Source organism: Dromiciops gliroides, chromosome 2 (assembly GCF_019393635.1).
Source record: "Dromiciops gliroides isolate mDroGli1 chromosome 2, mDroGli1.pri, whole genome shotgun sequence".
Taxonomy (NCBI): Eukaryota; Metazoa; Chordata; class Mammalia; order Microbiotheria; family Microbiotheriidae; genus Dromiciops; species Dromiciops gliroides.
The window spans coordinates 340,915,439-340,933,727 of NC_057862.1; the positions used below are offsets into that span (position 1 = coordinate 340,915,439).

Here is an 18,289-nt window from a genome sequence, read left to right on the forward strand (position 1 = left end):
TAGCTTTCTCCACTTAGATTTGAGTAGCCATGGCGCATAGCTCATGGTACTTGATATAGACAATCCTGTGTCTACTGCTCATGGTAAGGTATCATTGGTTAAAACAGGAGTGTACCAGTGTAGTCATAATCAGCAGTCTCAAGAGGCAGTAGAGTATAGTACTCAGGGGCCTAGCCTCAAAGTTAGGATGCACCAATAGCTTAAGGCTGCTATCTGGGTTCACTTCCCACCTCCCACATATACTATCTCTGTGGCCCTGGGAAAGTCACTTAACTTCCCAGGGCCTGAGGCAACTACGGAATACTGTAAGTCATGTAACAATAGCAGGTTTGCCTCAGTGTAGGGAGCTTCCTTACCAGGAGCTCTACTCAGTGATCAAACCACAGGTCTGAACCAATGCACTCTAATAAGAAGAAGAAGGAGGAGGAGGAGGAAGTCACATTTATACAGTCCATTAAAGTCAAAGTTGCATTTTTACACATTACCTCCTCTGAGCTTCATAACAACCTTGTAAGGAAGGTGCTATTATTATCACCATCTTATACATGAGGAAACTGAGGCTTAGTGACTTGCCCAGGGCCACACAACTAGTAAATATCTGAGGCAGAACTGGAACCTAGGCCTTCCTGATACCAAGTACAGCACTCTCTCTACTATGACATGATGCCTCTCTAATGCTGTGTCATCTTGTATTGTTTTCTCATTATCCCCTAAGGGTTTGTCTTGTCCATCCACTTAGACTGGAAACTTCTTAAGGACAGAGTCTTAGACCTATGATCATAGATGTAGAGCCAGAAGCAACTTCAGAGGCCGCCTAGCTCAACTCTTCATCTTATAGATGAGGAAATTGAGGCACTGGGAGGTTGAATGTCTTGCCCAAGGTCCCATAGGTAATAATCAGCAGAAGTGGGATTTCAACCCAAGTCCTTTGAACCCACAGCCAGTGTTGATTCCACTGTACCACACTGCCTTCCTAGCACCAGTGTGGAGTCACACGATGCGTACTAATTGATTGATTCTTCTGAGCCTCAAATCTTCTACTCTTCATTGAAGTAGCTCCTATGTAAATAGGTTGAGGGTTACTCATTCACAACTTAAATGTTGCCCTCCCCCAGCTCATCTTTCCAAGAGCTCCTGGTTAGATTAGAAGGTTCCCTATTCTTTTCCCAGCTACCCAAAAACCTGTTTTACCACTCTTCCACTGTAGCAGCCCTGAAAAAAAGGCCTAGTTTTTTCACAAGCTGACACCCAAACCCCAAAGACAGCTCCCTCTCCTCCCCCTCAGGCACAGAGATAAGTCTTGATTGGCAGCTCTGATCAACACCAACCAATAAAGCTGCTAGAAGTTAGACTTCATGGACGGCTGGGCAGGAATGTGAATGGCAAATGTTGCACCATGAGCCTTCACTCCTATAGCACTATTATCACATGGCTTCTTAAGACAAATAAGTAAGAGTGACAGTTTCAGCCACTATATCAAGCTGGTTATTAAGCACCTACTGTGTGTAAGACACTGTTAGGTTCTGGAGGGATAGAGGTAAGATGAAAACCAGCTCCTCCTTTCTAGCACCTTGCATTCTACTGTAGATACAAGATTTACCCAGATAAGGAAATCCAGTGTAATTTGAGGAGAGAGAGTACTCTCTCTTAATTCTTTAGGGCTTGTTGTACAGACCCTGGGATATCCAGGCCCCTCTTCTTCTCCTCAAGCTGAGAGGGAAGGGAGAATGCAGATCCACTCATTCTGTTCTTTCTCAATAGTTCCAGCATGAATGTTTCTTCTATAAGTCTATAAAGGTTGAAAGATGGACCTAGAAGGAAATGGAAACTAATGATTAGAAATAAGTTTGGGGGGATTATCTGGAAACTTCCATAAATTAAAATCTCCCTGTCCCCTGTGACTAGGAACAGTAGAAACTTCATCAGTTGGGGGTGGAGGGTGGCGTGTTCCCTCTCATTTTTCCCCTTTTCTTATTAGTAATCAGGTAAGAGCTGTCTGGACAGGAAAAGAAGGAGGACCCTTGTCCTTTTGGTCCATTTTTATCCTTGACCCTTTATGGTTCCTTGGACCTGTGAAGGTTCATGAGAAAGGACAGCTGTGCCACTTGGAAATCTTCAAAAAAAAAAAAAACACAACAAAAACAAACCACCACCACTTTCCTTAAAAAAAAAAAAAAGATTCATTCACCGACACTTATAATGGTGATCCTTTGTTCTTTTTTTTCCCCTTGCATTCCCAGAGTGTTCCCTTTCGGAGTCTGTTCTTTGGAGCCAAATTCCACAGACTGGGTTGCTAAGGCCTCAGAGAGAAGTCAGGTAGAGGCTGCTTAAGGAGCAGGCAGCATAGAAGACAAGCCTCTTTTGTCCCATCCCGACTGGGGATTCAAAGCTATTCAGGCTGCCTTGGCAGAAGGTTGCTGGGCACAGTCCCCACCCTAAAGCCTCCAGCCCCCTGGACGTGCTCTGTCGGCTGGTGTCTCCCCCTCTGCCATTGGGCGCCTGGTTCCAATCAGAGAGGGTGTCCCCTCCTGCAAGTGCACTTACCCTGGGGGAGCCTGGCTTCCGCTGAGCATCTTAGGCAGGATTCCGATGGGAAAGGCCCTGATTAGACTAATTTTTCTGATTAAACCAGAGAGCAAGAGGAGACATTCTGGCAGGCCTGCCAGGACCCAAGTGCTTGGAGGGAATAGACATTCTATTTTTAGTGGGAACTGATAAATGGAAGCTTTGTTTTCCAGGGGCTGGGCTCTCCCTGTGGAGCCTGAAATAACCGAAGGGGGCTGTGTTTAGGCCGAACTCCCTTTTTCTTGGTCTTCTGTTCAAAGGCTTATAGATGATGAAACCATGTTGAAAATCATGTTCCTTCAAGTGATTCCCTTTTCAGGTTATTTTTAGACAAGGACAGCTTGGCCTGCACATGGAATCAGAAAAGATTGTGTTAGCATTTTATCATCCTGAAATAATGGGCTTGTGGTGTTCGCTCAGAATATGTGGCTTCCTTTGACTTTACAGAGTGAGGACCTCAGGGCCAGCCCTGGGCAGGGTTGTGAAGTGGACCAAAATTGTTCTGTCTGTCTTTCTGTCCTCCTTCTTCTACAGTGCCCCCTCCCTGACTGGCTTTACCCTACCTGGTTCTACCCTCCAGAGCCCTAATTCATCCGGGCCCTCACACTTTCCTAGATTCCTTCCCCCACGAGAGCATAGCTCACAGGCCAAACGATCAAAAGATTTATAAATGACTGTAGAGGTCATTTAGTCTAGTCCCTTCATTTTACAGATAAGGAAACTGAGGCCCGGAGAAACAAAAGTATTTACCCTGTGTCACACAGATAGTCAGTGGAAGAGCCAGGATTTTGACCTCGATTCTCTGATCCTAAACCTAATGTTTTTGTTCTTCCTATTGTACCACGTTATCCTTCATCAACATGTCCTTTCCCTGTAGTCTAGGCACTTGGATCCTGGTTAAGCAACCTGACAAACTAATTGGGACAAGTGTTAATAGTTATCTCGGTTTATTATGTATTGACTCCCTAATGCTCAAGTAATCTATTAGGGGCAGCTGGCTAGGTGTGCCAGTGGATAGAGAGAGCTGAGTCTGAATTCAAGAAGACCTGAGTTCAAACTGGGCCTCAGACACTTACCAGTTGTGCAACCCTGGGCAAGTTACTTAACCTCTATCTACTTCATCTGTAAAATAAGGATAATAATTACACCTGCTTCCCGCTGTTTTTGTGAGGATAAAATGAAATGACATAATATCTGAAAAGCACTTTGCAAATCTTAAAGCCCTATAAAATTATATATATATATATATACATATATATATATACACACACACATACATATATGTGTATATGTATATATCTCTATCTCAGTTTTGGTCTTAGGACATATAACATACAATCTGAAATATATAGTCTGGGGGCAGCTAGGTGGCGCAGTGGATAAAGCACTGGCCCTGGATTCAGGAGGACCTGAGTTCAAATCCAGCCTCAGACACTTGACACTAGCAATGTGACGCTGGGCAAGTCACTTAACCCCCATTGCTACCCCCCCCAAAAAAAACCCAACTAACTAAAGTAATCAGCATTCTTTGATTCGTTATAAAGAAATATATAGTCTACCTGGGATTTTTAGGCACTGTCCCCTCCAAAATAAATGATCCAGTTGCTTAGCTAACACCTGAACTATTGGATCGATGGAGCCTAACCACCTGCCTATCCAGTTGTGTGACTGTCTGGTGCAAGGTGCCTTGGTAGAAGGCTTGAATCAATTAGTAATTGTATTTGAAGCTGAATGCAGTTAATTATATAACTAAATTCAAGCAGCTTGAATGCATATGGTTTTCTAATTTTGTAACCCAGTATTGAAAAAAAAAGACCCAACAACTTTGATATCCATGTCTAAACCCAAAGGTGTCACCACTGGCAAACAAGCAGGGAAGTTACTGTTAGGGGTATGGATCACTTTACCAGCCCTCAAAATCCACCATAAAGGTGGCTGTCTAGCCTACCTATGGGTAAGCCTGCTCAGAGCCCCCATAATTTATAATCACATCTTTATTGCTTTGTTTTAACTCTCTCCTAGAATTGACATGAAAATGTCTGATGCTCAGGGTGGCTACAAACTGGATGAAGCGCAGGCTGTTTTGAGAGAAATGAAAGCCATCAAAAAGGCCATCACCTGCGGGGAGAAGGAAAAGCAGGACCTCATTAAGGTATGGGGGAGAGGGGGAAGCAGGGAAGGAACAATAGACAAGGAACCTTGCCCTACTTTCTTTAGGAAGTCTGGTACATAAGATCAGCTATTTGGGACTGCCTGACCACATCAGAATGCAAATAGTTAAAATATTAATATATCCACTGGCATGATGAAAAAGCATTTTTGAAGCATTTGTTTCTGTACAAAACAGTCCCATTCCTTGGAGGAAAACCTTCAGTCTATGACAAATAGACTTACCGATCCAGACAAGAAACATACAGACACACGAGGTATTGAATAAAAGCAACAGTAATAATAGTGCCCATAACATGGACCTCTGTGTTTATAAAAGTCTCACATAGAATGTAAGCTTCTTGATAAGAAGGGCTATTTCATCATTGTCTTTATATTCCTAATGGCAAGCATGGTGCCTAGAACATAGTAGGTATTTAATAAAATCATATGGAATTCAGTTCAGTCAAAGAGGCAAGCATTTTTTCCTTTTTAAAAAAATGGTGAACTCAGTAAACATTAGTATTTCCATATACAGAGAACAGAAAAAAGGGTTATAGCTGAAGCTACAAGTCTTTATTATGTACCACTTAGTTTAAAAATATATATATAAAGCTTACTATGATTATAAACATTGCTTTGCTTGTCTTTGTCTGCTAAACTTCATTCTGCCCTCTTCTCCATATTTTGAAAAAATGTTTTGGGGCACTCTTTTCATTGTTTTCTTCTGTTTTTGTGTCCCTATCAATATCCTCCTATTCTCCTCTATAATTCCCCCCTCCCCCTGTCTCATCCCCTTCCTCCTGACAAATAAGTATGATCAAACAAAAGAAATTTACACATTGTTCATGTCTGAAAATGTATGTCTCATCATTCACCTGTGGGAGTCCAACATCTCACTGCCAAAAGGTGAGAATCATGCTTTATAAGCAGTCTTCTGGGTCATGATTAGGCACTGTGTTTGATCAGAGTTCTGAAGTTTTACTTGACATTATTGTAGTCATTGTATAAATTATTTTCCTGATTGTGCTTTCTTCACTCTGCATCAGTTCATAATAAGTATTCCTGGGTTTCTTTGTATCCACCTCTTTCTTCATTTCCTTTCAATCAAACATGTTTTAAGGGCCCACTATGCTCTAGGCCCTAATAAGATATTAGTAAAAATAGTTCCTGCCTTCAAGAAGTTTACATTCTTTGGGGGAAATATGTTAATGTAAATATCTAATATAAGGTAATATCGTAGGTATATAGATATACAAGGTAAATTCAAGTATAAGGGGATGTATTAGCATCTGGGGGAATTAGGAAAGGTCTCTTGTAGGAATTCTAAGAATAAAAAGTAAAGAGGGAGTACATTCCAGCCGTGGTGGCCATGACCATTTGTAGACTGTCATGGAGCTAAGGGAGAGATTGTTGTGTGTGAGAAACACCAGGAGGACTGGTTTAGTTAGACTGAAGGAAATCTTTGTGTTTTTTACCTGGGAAGGAAAAGGAGCAGTTACTAATTCTGATTTTTTATCTGACTAGAGCCTGGCTATGCTGAAGGATGGCTTCCTCACTGACCGAGGGTCCCATTCGGATCTGTGGGCCAGCAACACTTCATTAGAAAGCTCCAACTTCTCCCTGCCCAAGCAGTATATGGATGGGAGCTCGCAGACTGAAGTCTCTGGAAATGTAAGTAGGATACAAAAAATTGTGTTTTCCTCTGTCTTCTAGGGCCAGAAACTCACAATAAGAAGCTCAGGTTGTGGAATACTATCCTAATTCCCTTAAGCCACATTTGACAAGAAGCCCTCACAATGCATTGACCCCTTGAAGATATTTTGCTAGGGAGAAGGAGCACAAGTGATTTGGCATTCTGATTTTCTCTCTGGCATGAGTAACACTGGGTGAGCGGCTGTTTAAACTATTAGTCCATTAAGTGCAAGACTAAGTACAATTTCTCTAAGAGCTTATGGTCCCGGCCATTTGAGTTGGTGGTTAAAAAATAAAATAAAAGCCCTTATCATTTACTCTGGGTATTGGAATATTGCCTGGTTCAACTGCTGGACCTCTCTAGACACTTTAGGGATAGTATTCATGAAGGTTCTTTATTTGATGGATCTTCATTTTTATCCATCATGTTTAGTACAATTCATTGGAATTGTATTGAAATTGAGTTCTGCTTTTTCTTTTACCTGATGGAAGATGCAACATGGTGAGGGAGAAAAAATGCTGCATTTGGAGTCAGAGAGCTTGACCAACTTACTGTGTGTTCTTGAGAAAGTCATTAACTTCTCTGAACCTTACTTTCCATACCTGTAAATCAAAGGATAAAACTAGAGGGTCTCTTAAGATCCCTCCCTGCCCTAAATCCCATGATGCAATGTGTGTTCTCTAGTTCTATTAGAACCAAAATAATGCAATTCTACTTTAATACTGGTGTCATTCTAATGAGCTTAAAGCTCAACACTGGTTCCAATGATGAATATGGAAGAATGAATTGTTAAGCTTGATAATGTCCTCTTCTAGCTCTAAAATTTAGTGATTCTGAAATCCCTGTTTCTTTCCAAAAGGAGTAGCCTTTCTGGAATAAGACTGACCAGTGGAGATCAGAAACTCTCAGAAGACTTTTTTGTTGGTTAGCCAGAGAAGCCCGACATTAGCCAGTTGTCCCCCTCTCATCCCCCAAGTCCCTGTGGTTAAACTATATTCCTATCTGATTTCTGTAGCTGCGTTCACACTTGTGAAGAGAAGTCATGTCCGTACGTGACCTGGTGAGCTGTGTAGCTTCTTGCCACACTTTACAATTAGCACCGCGAATGGGGCTGCCTCTCCTGCCACCACCCCCATTTCCCTGAGTCTGGCCATGAGCTGTGTGCCGGAGGTGTAGCTGAAGATGCCTCTTGCCTCCTTCCAGTTTCCCATCCCCTTTCCCATCCCTGCTCCCCTAGTGTTTCACTACTGACTCCAGCCCTATCAAGTTTTCTTTTGATTCTTCTCCCCAGAATGGCTTTCGTGTTTCTTGGCTGTCCCTGCTTCCTTCTCACCAACTATCCCCCACGCTTCTGCAGCTAGGATTTGGGGGAACATCTGATGTCCAGAGCTGATTTTTCAGGCAGTGGGCAGGGAGGGGAAATTGTATGTCTCTTATACTATACATATCTGTCTTGAGTCTGTGGCTGAACCCCACAATCTGGGGCAGGCAACCGTTGTGCTTTCAGATCTTTTCTGGGATCCCTAAAATCAGGTTATGAATTGAAGGGAGTCATTAGCTGTGCCCCAGTCTGACTGTCCAGCCTCACATGGGATCTCCAAGCTGAAATCTGCACAGGCAACAGCAACCATATAACGTATTGACTTTATACTTTCCTCCCAGTTCAGTACAAGTGGCAACAATCAATTGGCTGAGAAGGTCAGATTACGCCTTCGATATGAAGAAGCTAAAAGAAGGTAATTGGTGGCTTGGGGGTGTCTGATATTATAATGTGTATGGTAATGGCTGTTCAGCTTACAGAGTAAAGGGATATGTTTGAAGAGAGATCCATTAACAGGTACAGCCAGGGTTTTAGGAGTGGGGTTGTAGAAAACCTCAGCCCTGGTGTCTGGTGCCGTAATCCATAGCAAAGTGTGCTTTTAAAGGGCACAGCTTTAGTGACTGAAGGAATTTCACATATTTACTGGACCCTAACAACGAGTCTCCATTGTCACTGATAACATGCAACCTAGATAGACGTACATGCCTTGGAAGCCCACTGAGTTCTTCACCAGTGTGGACTGCATTCACACTTGGAATGAGACTCAATTAGATAAGGTTGCAGGGTTGCTGTTGTAGAGGTTTTTTTCCCCTCGTGAATGAGAGGGTTTGTAATATCCTAACAAAACTTTAAATGCACAAATTGGAATGGGCTGAATGGGAGTGTTGGCACGCTGCTAATTCAGGAAGCAGCCATTTTATCTTCCTGGGAGTAAGCATCACATGCCTACTCAGTTCTGTCCTCTGTCCCTCGTTCCCTGCAGCAGTTGATTCAAATCAAGTCCAGACTCAGTTCAGACTTCCTCTTGTCCTGGGGGGCTTGTTTAGAATAGTGACTCTGAGCTGAGTGCAGTCCAGATCATCTCTGCCACCTGGCTTCCTTCAAATCCCAACTAAAAATCTCATCTTCTACAGGAAGCCTTTCCCAATCCCTCTTAACTCTAGTACTTCCTCTGTTGATTGTTTACTCTTTATCCTTTATATTGATTGTTAGATTTTAAGCTCCTCTAGAGAAAGGATAGTCTGTTACCTTTCTTTATACTCCAATGCTTAGCACAGTGCCTGGCATATAGTAGGTACTTAATAAATGCTTATTGGTCAACTGACTAACCCAGGGGCCAATTCTATTTCATGAGAAATGCCTGCATGCTTCTGAGATTCCATCTGTATGGTTAGTTCTGGGGATGGAGGCTGAAGGACTGAAATCATGGCATGGGTACTGAGTCCTTCTCACACTATCATTCCCATCAAGGATGCTGATTGTTTTGCTCTCTCCATTTACCCTGATACCATTTTAGTTGAAAAAGGCAAGAAAGTCTACCTAGGTAAAGAGGGGGAGAGGGGAGCCAAAGAAGCATTTAGAATGGCTTGTCTTGATGCCTTAGGGAAACAGAGTTCCATTCTGAAACCTAATCCATATATATGATGCCTGGAGGGAGCAAGCCACTATCAAAACCCACAATCCTCTTAGGAAGTGAATGTCTTTAAGGGCAAACAGGAATTCAACAGATTGTGCCTCCCCTTTCTTTCCTTCCTATGGCACTTTTTCTTCATTGGGGTACAAAGCTGAGCTTCATCAGACTGCCGGAACACAAACCAGCTTCCCTAAAAATAACTAGTATGAATTTCTAACAGTTGTGGAATTTACATTAATTAACAGTAAGCATCCCTGCTATGGTGAACTCATGAAAGAACATGAACAAGAATAAATGAGCCTAGGGGGGAAAATATGTGTTTTTCTCAGTAGGAAACTTTGAAGGCAAGTCATGTAGAACTTCACACCAAAATCATTAGAATAAATCAGGATCTGTATAAAGGCATTTGTCCATGTGACTTAATAGGAAGAGCTTAAGCCTGGCAGTCAGAAGACCTGAGAGTCAGGGTTTTAGCCTCAGGTCTGGTCTGCCATGTGACCTAAGTCAAGTCATGTAAGTTCTACTAACTTCAGTCTTATCATCTACCTATAGGTGTAACCATGCTAGCCCTACCCAGCCCAAGAGAAGGAATAAAGATAAAAAGAGTTAATACACAAAAGTGCCTGGAAAAGTAAAAACTACACTCCATAGTTAAGTAGTGAGGGACTAGTGTAACTCAGCTCTAGATTCAGCAGAAGACTGGCAACCAGAGAATGAAGTCTTTTGATCAGAGCAATTCATGAAACTACCTGCTAAGACATGGAGGGGGTGTGATCCATGTCAGCATTTCAGTAGTGGAGGGAAGGGGTGGGACACAGGACAGGAAGAAGGGAGCCAACTTAGGGAATCATGGATTTTGTTGTTGGTGGTGGTGTAATATGCATTGTAGTCATCCCCATAGGGAAGAGGGGACTGAAGAAAGCTTTGTGTTGGGAAAGGACATGCTTCTGGTTTGCCGTTATCTAGTACCTCATAAAATGATACCTGAAAAGTTACATGTGAATCAATTTAATGGGAAATTACATCATATCTTCACATTTTTAGAGATGTTTCCTCTTAATATCTGATTCATCTTCAGCTAGCAGTAGATATCCCTGTGAAAACATTTACAAAAATTCACTTTCCACAGGATGTTTCAAGAATGCCTTTCTAGGGGCAGCTAGGTGGTGCTGTGGATAAAGTACTGACCCTGGATTCAGGAGGACCTGAGTTCAAATTTGGCCTCAGACACTTGACACTTACTAGCTGTGTGACCCTGGGCAAGTCACTTAACCCCCATTGCCCTACCAAAAGAAAAATAAATATAAATGTCTAATAATCAGTGGAGAACCCTGTTATATTTAGTATAGACTGCTTTATTATTCATTTGCTTTGTTCTTTGTTTCTTCCTTGTTTACATACTTGGTCTCTCCAAATAGAGCATGAGCTGCTTGACAGCTCAGCTTGTCTTTTATATTCTCTGTGATCTCTGTGGCATCTAGTATAGTACCACGTGCCATAATATTCACAGTCCCTGCTCTAGTAATATGAGTATGTATCCTCAGTGAACCTAGAAACTCTTATAATAATAGTAATAACTATTGTCTATATAACATCTTAAGATTTACAATGAGCTTCATCAACTTTAGAGAAGTAGGTACAACAAAGTTTACACAGGAAGTTAGATTACATGCCTGAATACCTGTCCTGGGGAAGTGATGGCTTCCTGTTCAATGCTGCAAGTGAAAGATGAAATGACTGGGGCAACAAAGGTTTACTCTTCCAATCATACTGATTTATTAAACAATGAATAGCAATTGTCTAACAAACCAGGACTGGGCCCCTTCTTCAGCTTAGGGATCAACCCCAAATACTGGGGGAGACAGACTGTTATATGTTAAAAACGATTCATCAAATAAGGCCAATTAGTTAAAAGGAAACAATATAATATTAAGCAATTTGATTTCTAATTGTATGAAAGATTAGGGACTTTCCAAGTTGAGAGGCAGAGAGTGAATTCCCTGAATTCAGAAAAGAAGGTATCCCACTACCCCCTAAGTGTCTGTGACCAATCAAAGGAACATGTAAACAATAACGAATTGATCAGTATGGGGCTAGTTTTCAGATAAGACATAGGTTGCTTGAGATGTACAGTTGTGAGAAAACTCCTTGCATCAATCTTTGGATCTGAGTTTCTGGTCAGCATAACCTCAGTTATTGGTTAAGCAGCAGGGAGATGTGGTCCAGCTTCCCAGCCATGCAGAGCTAGATTCAAACAATACAATAAGGTCTTCTCCCAATACCTGTAATTGAAAAAACTTCTCACAAGACAGAATTTGGACTAGACCCATAATTGAATAGAAACTAAGCTGGCTAGCTCCAGAATTGAATCACAGGATGGAGTTACTGTGGTTCACTCAATTCCCACAATTGATCACTTGCTTTCCTAATTCCTCAACAATGTACCTCAGAAGGAAAATGAAGTTCAGGAAAATGTAACCTCAAAGCTCTGTTGGATATAAAATTTGTTCCTCTCCTTTCTCCACCAGAGAGGCATGTGTTCATATATAAGGGGAAGACATTCATGTAGAAGTCAGGAAACTTGAATTCTAATACCAGACTTGCGGTTAACTAATTCTTTAACCTTAGGCAAGTCTCTTCCCCTCTCTGTGTCTTAGTTTCCCCACATGTATAATGAGGGAATTGGACGAGATCAGTCTTTCCCAGTGGTTTTTGTCCCATGAACACCTTTTAACAACAACAGCAGCGAAGTGTTGTAAACCCCCAAGGTAATTTAACATAAAACTCTTAATATTCTTTGTATTTACCACTTAAAGTAACATTAAAGAATTTTTTTTCATAACCCATTAAATGGGAACCACTGGACTAGATGGTCCCCAAAGTCTCCTCCAGTTCTAATGTTCTGTAATTCTCCTTAGGATCGCCAACCTGAAAATCCAGCTGGCCAAGCTGGACAGTGAGGCCTGGCCCGGAGTACTAGACTCTGAGAGGGATCGATTGATTCTCATCAATGAGAAGGAGGAGCTGCTGAAGGAGATGCGGTTCATCAGCCCTCGGAAGTGGACTCAGAGTGAGGTCGAGCAGCTGGAGATGGCAAGGAAGCGGCTGGAGGAAGACCTTCAGGCAGCCAGAGATACTCAGAGCAAAGCTCTAACTGAGAGGTAGTCCTAGAGCTGGGGCCAGAAGGGCTGGACAGGGAAGAAGCTGGAGTCCTTTTCCTATGATCTATGCTCCAACCCTCAGTTTCTTTTGCCAATAGGTACACCCTCACTTTAAGAAAAACCATTATGGAAAAATCTGAATTTGTGGGCTGGTTCTTTACTTAAAAAGAATTCATGTTAGCCACCAACCCCAATGATTTAAATAGGATTCAGTTGACAAAAACTCAAGTTTCTGGGAGATGTTTCAAGAATGCCTCTCTGTTGTAAAGTAGGGAACCCTATTGTATTTCTATGGACTGCATTATTATGCATTTGCTTTTTTTCTTTGCTTCTTCCTTTAGATGCTGGGTCTCTCCAATTAGAGCATAAACTCTTTGAGGGCTCAGATTGTCTTTTATATTTGCTCTGTTCTCTGTGGCATCTAGTATGGTGCTCTGCCCACAATACTCTGCACACAGTACTCTCAGTAAGAACTTTGAATGGATGAATGGCTGGCTGGCTGGATAGATGGATGGTTGGATGGATGGATGAATACAATCCACAGCTCAACAACCACAGATGATATATCTTGCTTGACACAGTGATAAATACTTATGTAGGGAACAATACAGACATCTTACCTAACTAGATAGGGAACAGATAGATGTTCACAGTGCTTTCCTCACAACAGTTCTTTGAGTTAGATATATAACACTTCATAGTCACAAAGCATTTTCCCGTTCAGTATTTTCTGTGGTCATTACAAAAGCTGTAGAAACTAGGTTTGGGGAATATTATTTTCCTTATTTTACATGTGCAACAACTGGAGGTTAAGTAACCTTTCCAGGGTCACATGCAATCTCAAACTCAGACCATTTAACCAAATCTAGAGCTCCTTGCATGATATTATGCAACCTTTCGTAGATCTTGACTGGTAGGAGTTCACATTCTTTTAATCCAAAATTCCTTTCCACCACTGATTTCAGCCTATCCAACTAAGCTTTTTATCAAAACTCTTCACAGGAAGTCAAGTTGGTTATGGTGGCTTGGATTTCCTCAGTCCATTGCCAAATGGAGAGCGAGCTGATAAGTAGTGAAAAATGATCTAAAGACAAAATGAGAAGGAAAAGAAGCAAAGAGCCTGAGTAATTAAGAGTTGAGGGTACTTCAAAGAATCTACTGGGAATCTCATTTAGCGCTAACGATTCCTTATGCCCCATTTTGAGCTCTTTGTCTTGGACTTAGGAAAACCTTTGCTTTCCGTTGGCCCCTTTCCCAGGGTCCTCAGTTCCACACCTGCAACCAAACCCTGAAACTGCTTTTGGGAGAAAGCCAAGTGACTTCATGGGGGATGGAGTCCATCACTATTCCTGGCCTGCATGCCTAGAGGGCTCATAAAGACCTACCCTGCTGAAATGTACCTTGGTCATTTTGCAGGCAGCTTGGAGACAATGTGATGTAGCGGAAGGATCACCAGAATAGTAAACAGGAGACCAAGATTCTCATCCTCCCACCTCTTAGCATCTGTGTGATTTGGAACAATCTTTTAATTTCTCTTGGCCTTGGTTTGCTCATTTCTAAAATGAGGGAAATTGAGCTAGATGACCCTCTGATATCCTTTTCAGCTTCAGAACTATGGTTAAGGGTGTGCTGGAGCCAGCTCAAACCAGCTCAAGACCAATTGTTAAATTTTTAGTATGAGCATTTACACCCCAGAAATCTGCAAACATTACAAATCAGGGCTTGATTTATTATCTTGTTGATTGCCTAGACTTAAGAAAGTGATAGAAAAAATACTAATGATTCAAATTAAACTTAAAAGTATGTCTCAACACATTTGTTTCCTTTCAGAGGGCTGGTTACTAAACATTCACCAGCACACCCCCTGCCTATGGTCTTATTATTTTGGACAAATCATTTAACTTCTATGGGCTTCAATTGCTTCTACTATAAAAATGAAGGCAATAACATAAAAAAATTAACTTCATAAGTTAAGATGGAAGAGGTATGGTTAGAAGGTACTTGTTCTGAAAAAATTTTGAATTTTAATGGACTGTAAGCTGCATATTAGTCAGACGTGTGATCTGGTAGCAAAAAACACTGAGATCTCTGGCTGCATTAAGAGAGGCATGGCTTCCAGGAGTAGGTAGCTTGACAGTCCCACCATACAGGTCCCTCATCAGACTTCATCTGCAATACTGTGTTGAGTTTGGGGTGCCAGTGATTAAGAAAGACATTGTACAGAAAGAGAGTGTCCAGAGGAGAATGATTAGGGAAGTGAAAGGTCTCAAGGCCATAGTCAAGTGAAAGAGCTGTTTAACCTGGAGAAGAGAAGACTCAGGGAAACATGACAGATAAAGTTCGAGTATTTGAAGGACTGTCATATGGATTATCTTGTTCTGCTTGGCTCCAGAGGACAGAACCAGGAGCAAAGAGGCAAATTTAGGTTTGATGTCAGGAAAAATTCTTAACAATTAGAAATGTCCAAAGTAGAGTGAGCTAAGCTGCCTCAAAAAGAGGTGGGTTCTCCCTCCTGAGGTCTTAAACAGAGGCTCAATGGCCATTTGTCAGGTATGTTTTTGAGGGAATTCCTTTTGTGGAAGGGTTGGACTAGATGGACAACTGTCAAATTCCCGTGAAGCCATAATATTTACTATTTGGAAGTATAATAGGTAGTCTCCTCTAGATGTGAAGACTATGCTTCTAAGAGATTTTGTATTTGGGAAGTTTCTTTGGTTCCCCTATGCTGATGATGTCTAGGCTATAGAGGGCCTGGTCTCAGAGTCTCTTGCTGACTCTTTGCCATTTCCCAATCCCATCTGGTGCAGTGTGCCCTGGGCCAGAGAAGTAAGAGTTTTGCCTTCTGAAGCAGCTGCTGAGAATGCAATTTAGTGCTTTGGAGAGATTGGATCCTTAGGAGGAATTAACAACAGAGAAGCCAGACAGCTTGTGGGCAGGGAGCTGGATGCTGCTATGAGAAACCTCAAGACAGTTCCCTGAAGGCGGTTTGCTCTCTGGGCAGCATAGTTGCTTACAGAAGCAATCATCCTCCTGGATGGAACAATTAATATAATAACCCTCCCCTGCCTTCATCATTCCCTGTCCTTTCCTTCCTTCTTCTCTCCCAATCTTCCTTCCCCTCCCAATTCTTTTTCTCTCCTCCTCCCCCCTTTCCTCTCTCCTTCCTTTGCTCTTTCTGTTCTTTCCCTCTGTTCTTCTCTACTCCATTTCTTCCCTCCCCCCTTCCTCCTCCTCCTCCTCCTCCATCTTCTTCTTCTTCTTCTTCTTCTTCTTCTTCTTCTTCTTCTTCTTCTTCTATATCCATCTCCCCCTCCCTCTCCCTCTCCCTCTCCCTCTCCCTCTCCCTCTCCCTTTCCCTCTCCCTTTTCCTCTCCCTCTCCCTCTCCTTCTCTTATCTAATGGCTATCCTCCCACTTAAGGAAGGATATGAATCAAAATGAGCCCTGAGGATTCTAATAGCACTTATATAGTACTTAAAGGTTTGCAAAATGCTTTGCAAATGTTATTATCTCATTGTATCCTTACAACAACCCTAGGAGGTAGGTGCTATCATTATCCTCATTTTATAGATGAGGAAACTGAGTCAGGGTTTAAGTGAAAAATCAGAAAGACACAGAAACAGGCAGAGACACAAAGATGGGGTGGGGTGTGGGGGTGGGGCAAGATCCCAAGCCATTTCTGGCAGATTGGTAGACTTTACCCAGTCTCCACTTCACAGGTCAAGGCTCTCCAGCCAGAATAATGAAAGATAATCCCTCCATCTTCAGTTCCATAAGAACCACTAAGTTACAGAATAGCAATGATTGATTCTGACTTCTATTCCCACACTCTGACCGTGCTCCTTATCTTGCCTTCAATGCCCCAAATAGATGGATGTTTGGGGATTTTGTGTGTTCCTGGCCCACCTGTGATGCATGAGGCATTGAAGAGAAAAACTATATGGCTTAGATAAGAACCCCTGAGGGGTGATAGTCCACCTACATATTTTTGTGGGTACAAAGGGGCATGTACCATGAATGTAAATTCTAGGGGTTCTCTAAAAGCTTCATTGACTATAGAGTTCTAATTCTGTAAGGAGCCCACTGAGGCCTCTAATTTGGACTATATTTCTCATTTGGAATCCGATGCAATTAACCCTGCCTTGTCTCTCATGGATGAGAGGATGCTCAGGAGTGTCTCAAAGAGGAGACATTGAGAATACAGTTCCTTGTTGACCTCAGCAATCACCCCCTTTCTAAACATCTCTCTAGTGGATCGTTGAGGGATCTCTCAAGGTCTTCTGTTCTGTTGATATTAAAGAATTTCATTCATAAGAGTTTCCACTGCCTCAAATGCTGCTAGTTCACTTAAAGCCCCAGGCATGCATTTTACTGGGCTCCAGCCAGCCTCCTTTAGCAGAAAATAGTCAGAGAGGTCATTGAATATAGCAATCCTTGGAGATCCTCATTTGCTAGGAGGAAACCTGCCACTGGCCCTGCTCACTGGCTCTGGTTGGCCCTTGTTTTAATTGCCCTGGATTAGAATGTTCCACTGTATTGTTTTTCCAACAACCTCCACCTCTCTATGGGGTTTTCTATATAGCAAGCCTTGTTCTTTTTTTTGGTTTGGTTTGGTTTTGTGGGCTGCTCTTTGAGGCTTGGTTTTGCTGGGATTTGTTGGTTTTGTTTTCCCTGACACTGAGAAGCTGAACAGGTTCATCAATGTTAGTCCCCTCTCAGTGGCTGAGCCCCAGTCCAGGTTCCCCAGCTTATCTCCAGTCCCTGACAGGGGCCTGGTGATCAGGCCACCAGGGGCATCAAGGGGAGGGAGGCCCTCACTAGCACAGATGGCAACAGATGACAGCAGTACTTCCAGACCCAGTGGCAGGCTGTACTCTTGACAAGAAGCAGTGGAACACGTTCCCTCAGTATTTTTTTTAATTACCGGGGTTTTCCTCAGAGCAGATGCAGCTTTGCATGCACTAGAGAACAATAGACTGTCACAGACTAAGAAGAGTCCCAGGCCCATTCAAGACAATGAGACTGTTCTTGCTTGATTTTGTAGTGGCCCGTCCTAACCAAACCTCTAGGATCTGGTAGTTGGCATAATTGGAGAAGGGCTGAAGAACTCCAAACCCTGGAGAGAGACTGGAAAGCCTGTCTGAGTTGGCTTTAAGAGAGGGGTGGGTGGAAATTGGGGGGGGGGGTTCCACAGAATTGGAGAGAGTGCCTCTTTATTGGAATTTAGGTAGGAAGCTAGAAAATACTTCTGTTTTAGAAATGATTTTTCAAGAAAAGTGAGATTTAGCCTATTGTTTACTTGCTATTCTATGGATTCAGAATCCTTACTCTGTGTGTGTGCGTGTGTGTGTATGAGAGAGACATAGACAGAGAGATGGAGATGAGAGGGGTAGATCAAGGGAGGGGGAAGAGCCCTACTCTTGGAGTGAAGAGAGTTGGGTTAGACTCCTAGCTCTGATACTTTCTAACTGTGTGACTGGATTCTGGTGCCTAGGTAAAGCCAATTTACCTATCTGTACCTCAGCTTCCTCATCTGTAAAATGGAGAGTAGTTCTCACTATTGAGAGGCAGTGTGGTATAGTGGGTAAAAGGCTGGCCTTCATAGTGAGGAAAGTTGAAGTCTTGCCCCTAACATATATTATGCCTCTTGGTGTAATCAGGAAACTAACTGCATATGTTGCAACCCAATCACTTATCTGTCTGAGCAGAGGAAATTGCCATACAGGGAGTTTTCCCCTCATCAGTAAATTATCAGGTCTACTTTTG

The 18,289-nt window shown here is 42.4% G+C and overlaps 1 protein-coding gene across 1 annotated transcript in view; it reads left to right on the top strand.

Moving 5' to 3' along the window:
- WWC1 (WW and C2 domain containing 1) overlaps positions 1-18,289 on the top strand; it is a 159,058-nt gene that overhangs the window by 103,934 nt on the left and 36,835 nt on the right. The window contains exons 6-9 of the mRNA XM_043988364.1: positions 4,588-4,717; positions 6,241-6,387; positions 8,072-8,145; positions 12,282-12,524. Of these exons, the coding sequence (XP_043844299.1) occupies positions 4,588-4,717; positions 6,241-6,387; positions 8,072-8,145; positions 12,282-12,524 (594 nt within the window). The remainder of the gene's footprint in view (positions 1-4,587; positions 4,718-6,240; positions 6,388-8,071; positions 8,146-12,281; positions 12,525-18,289) is intronic.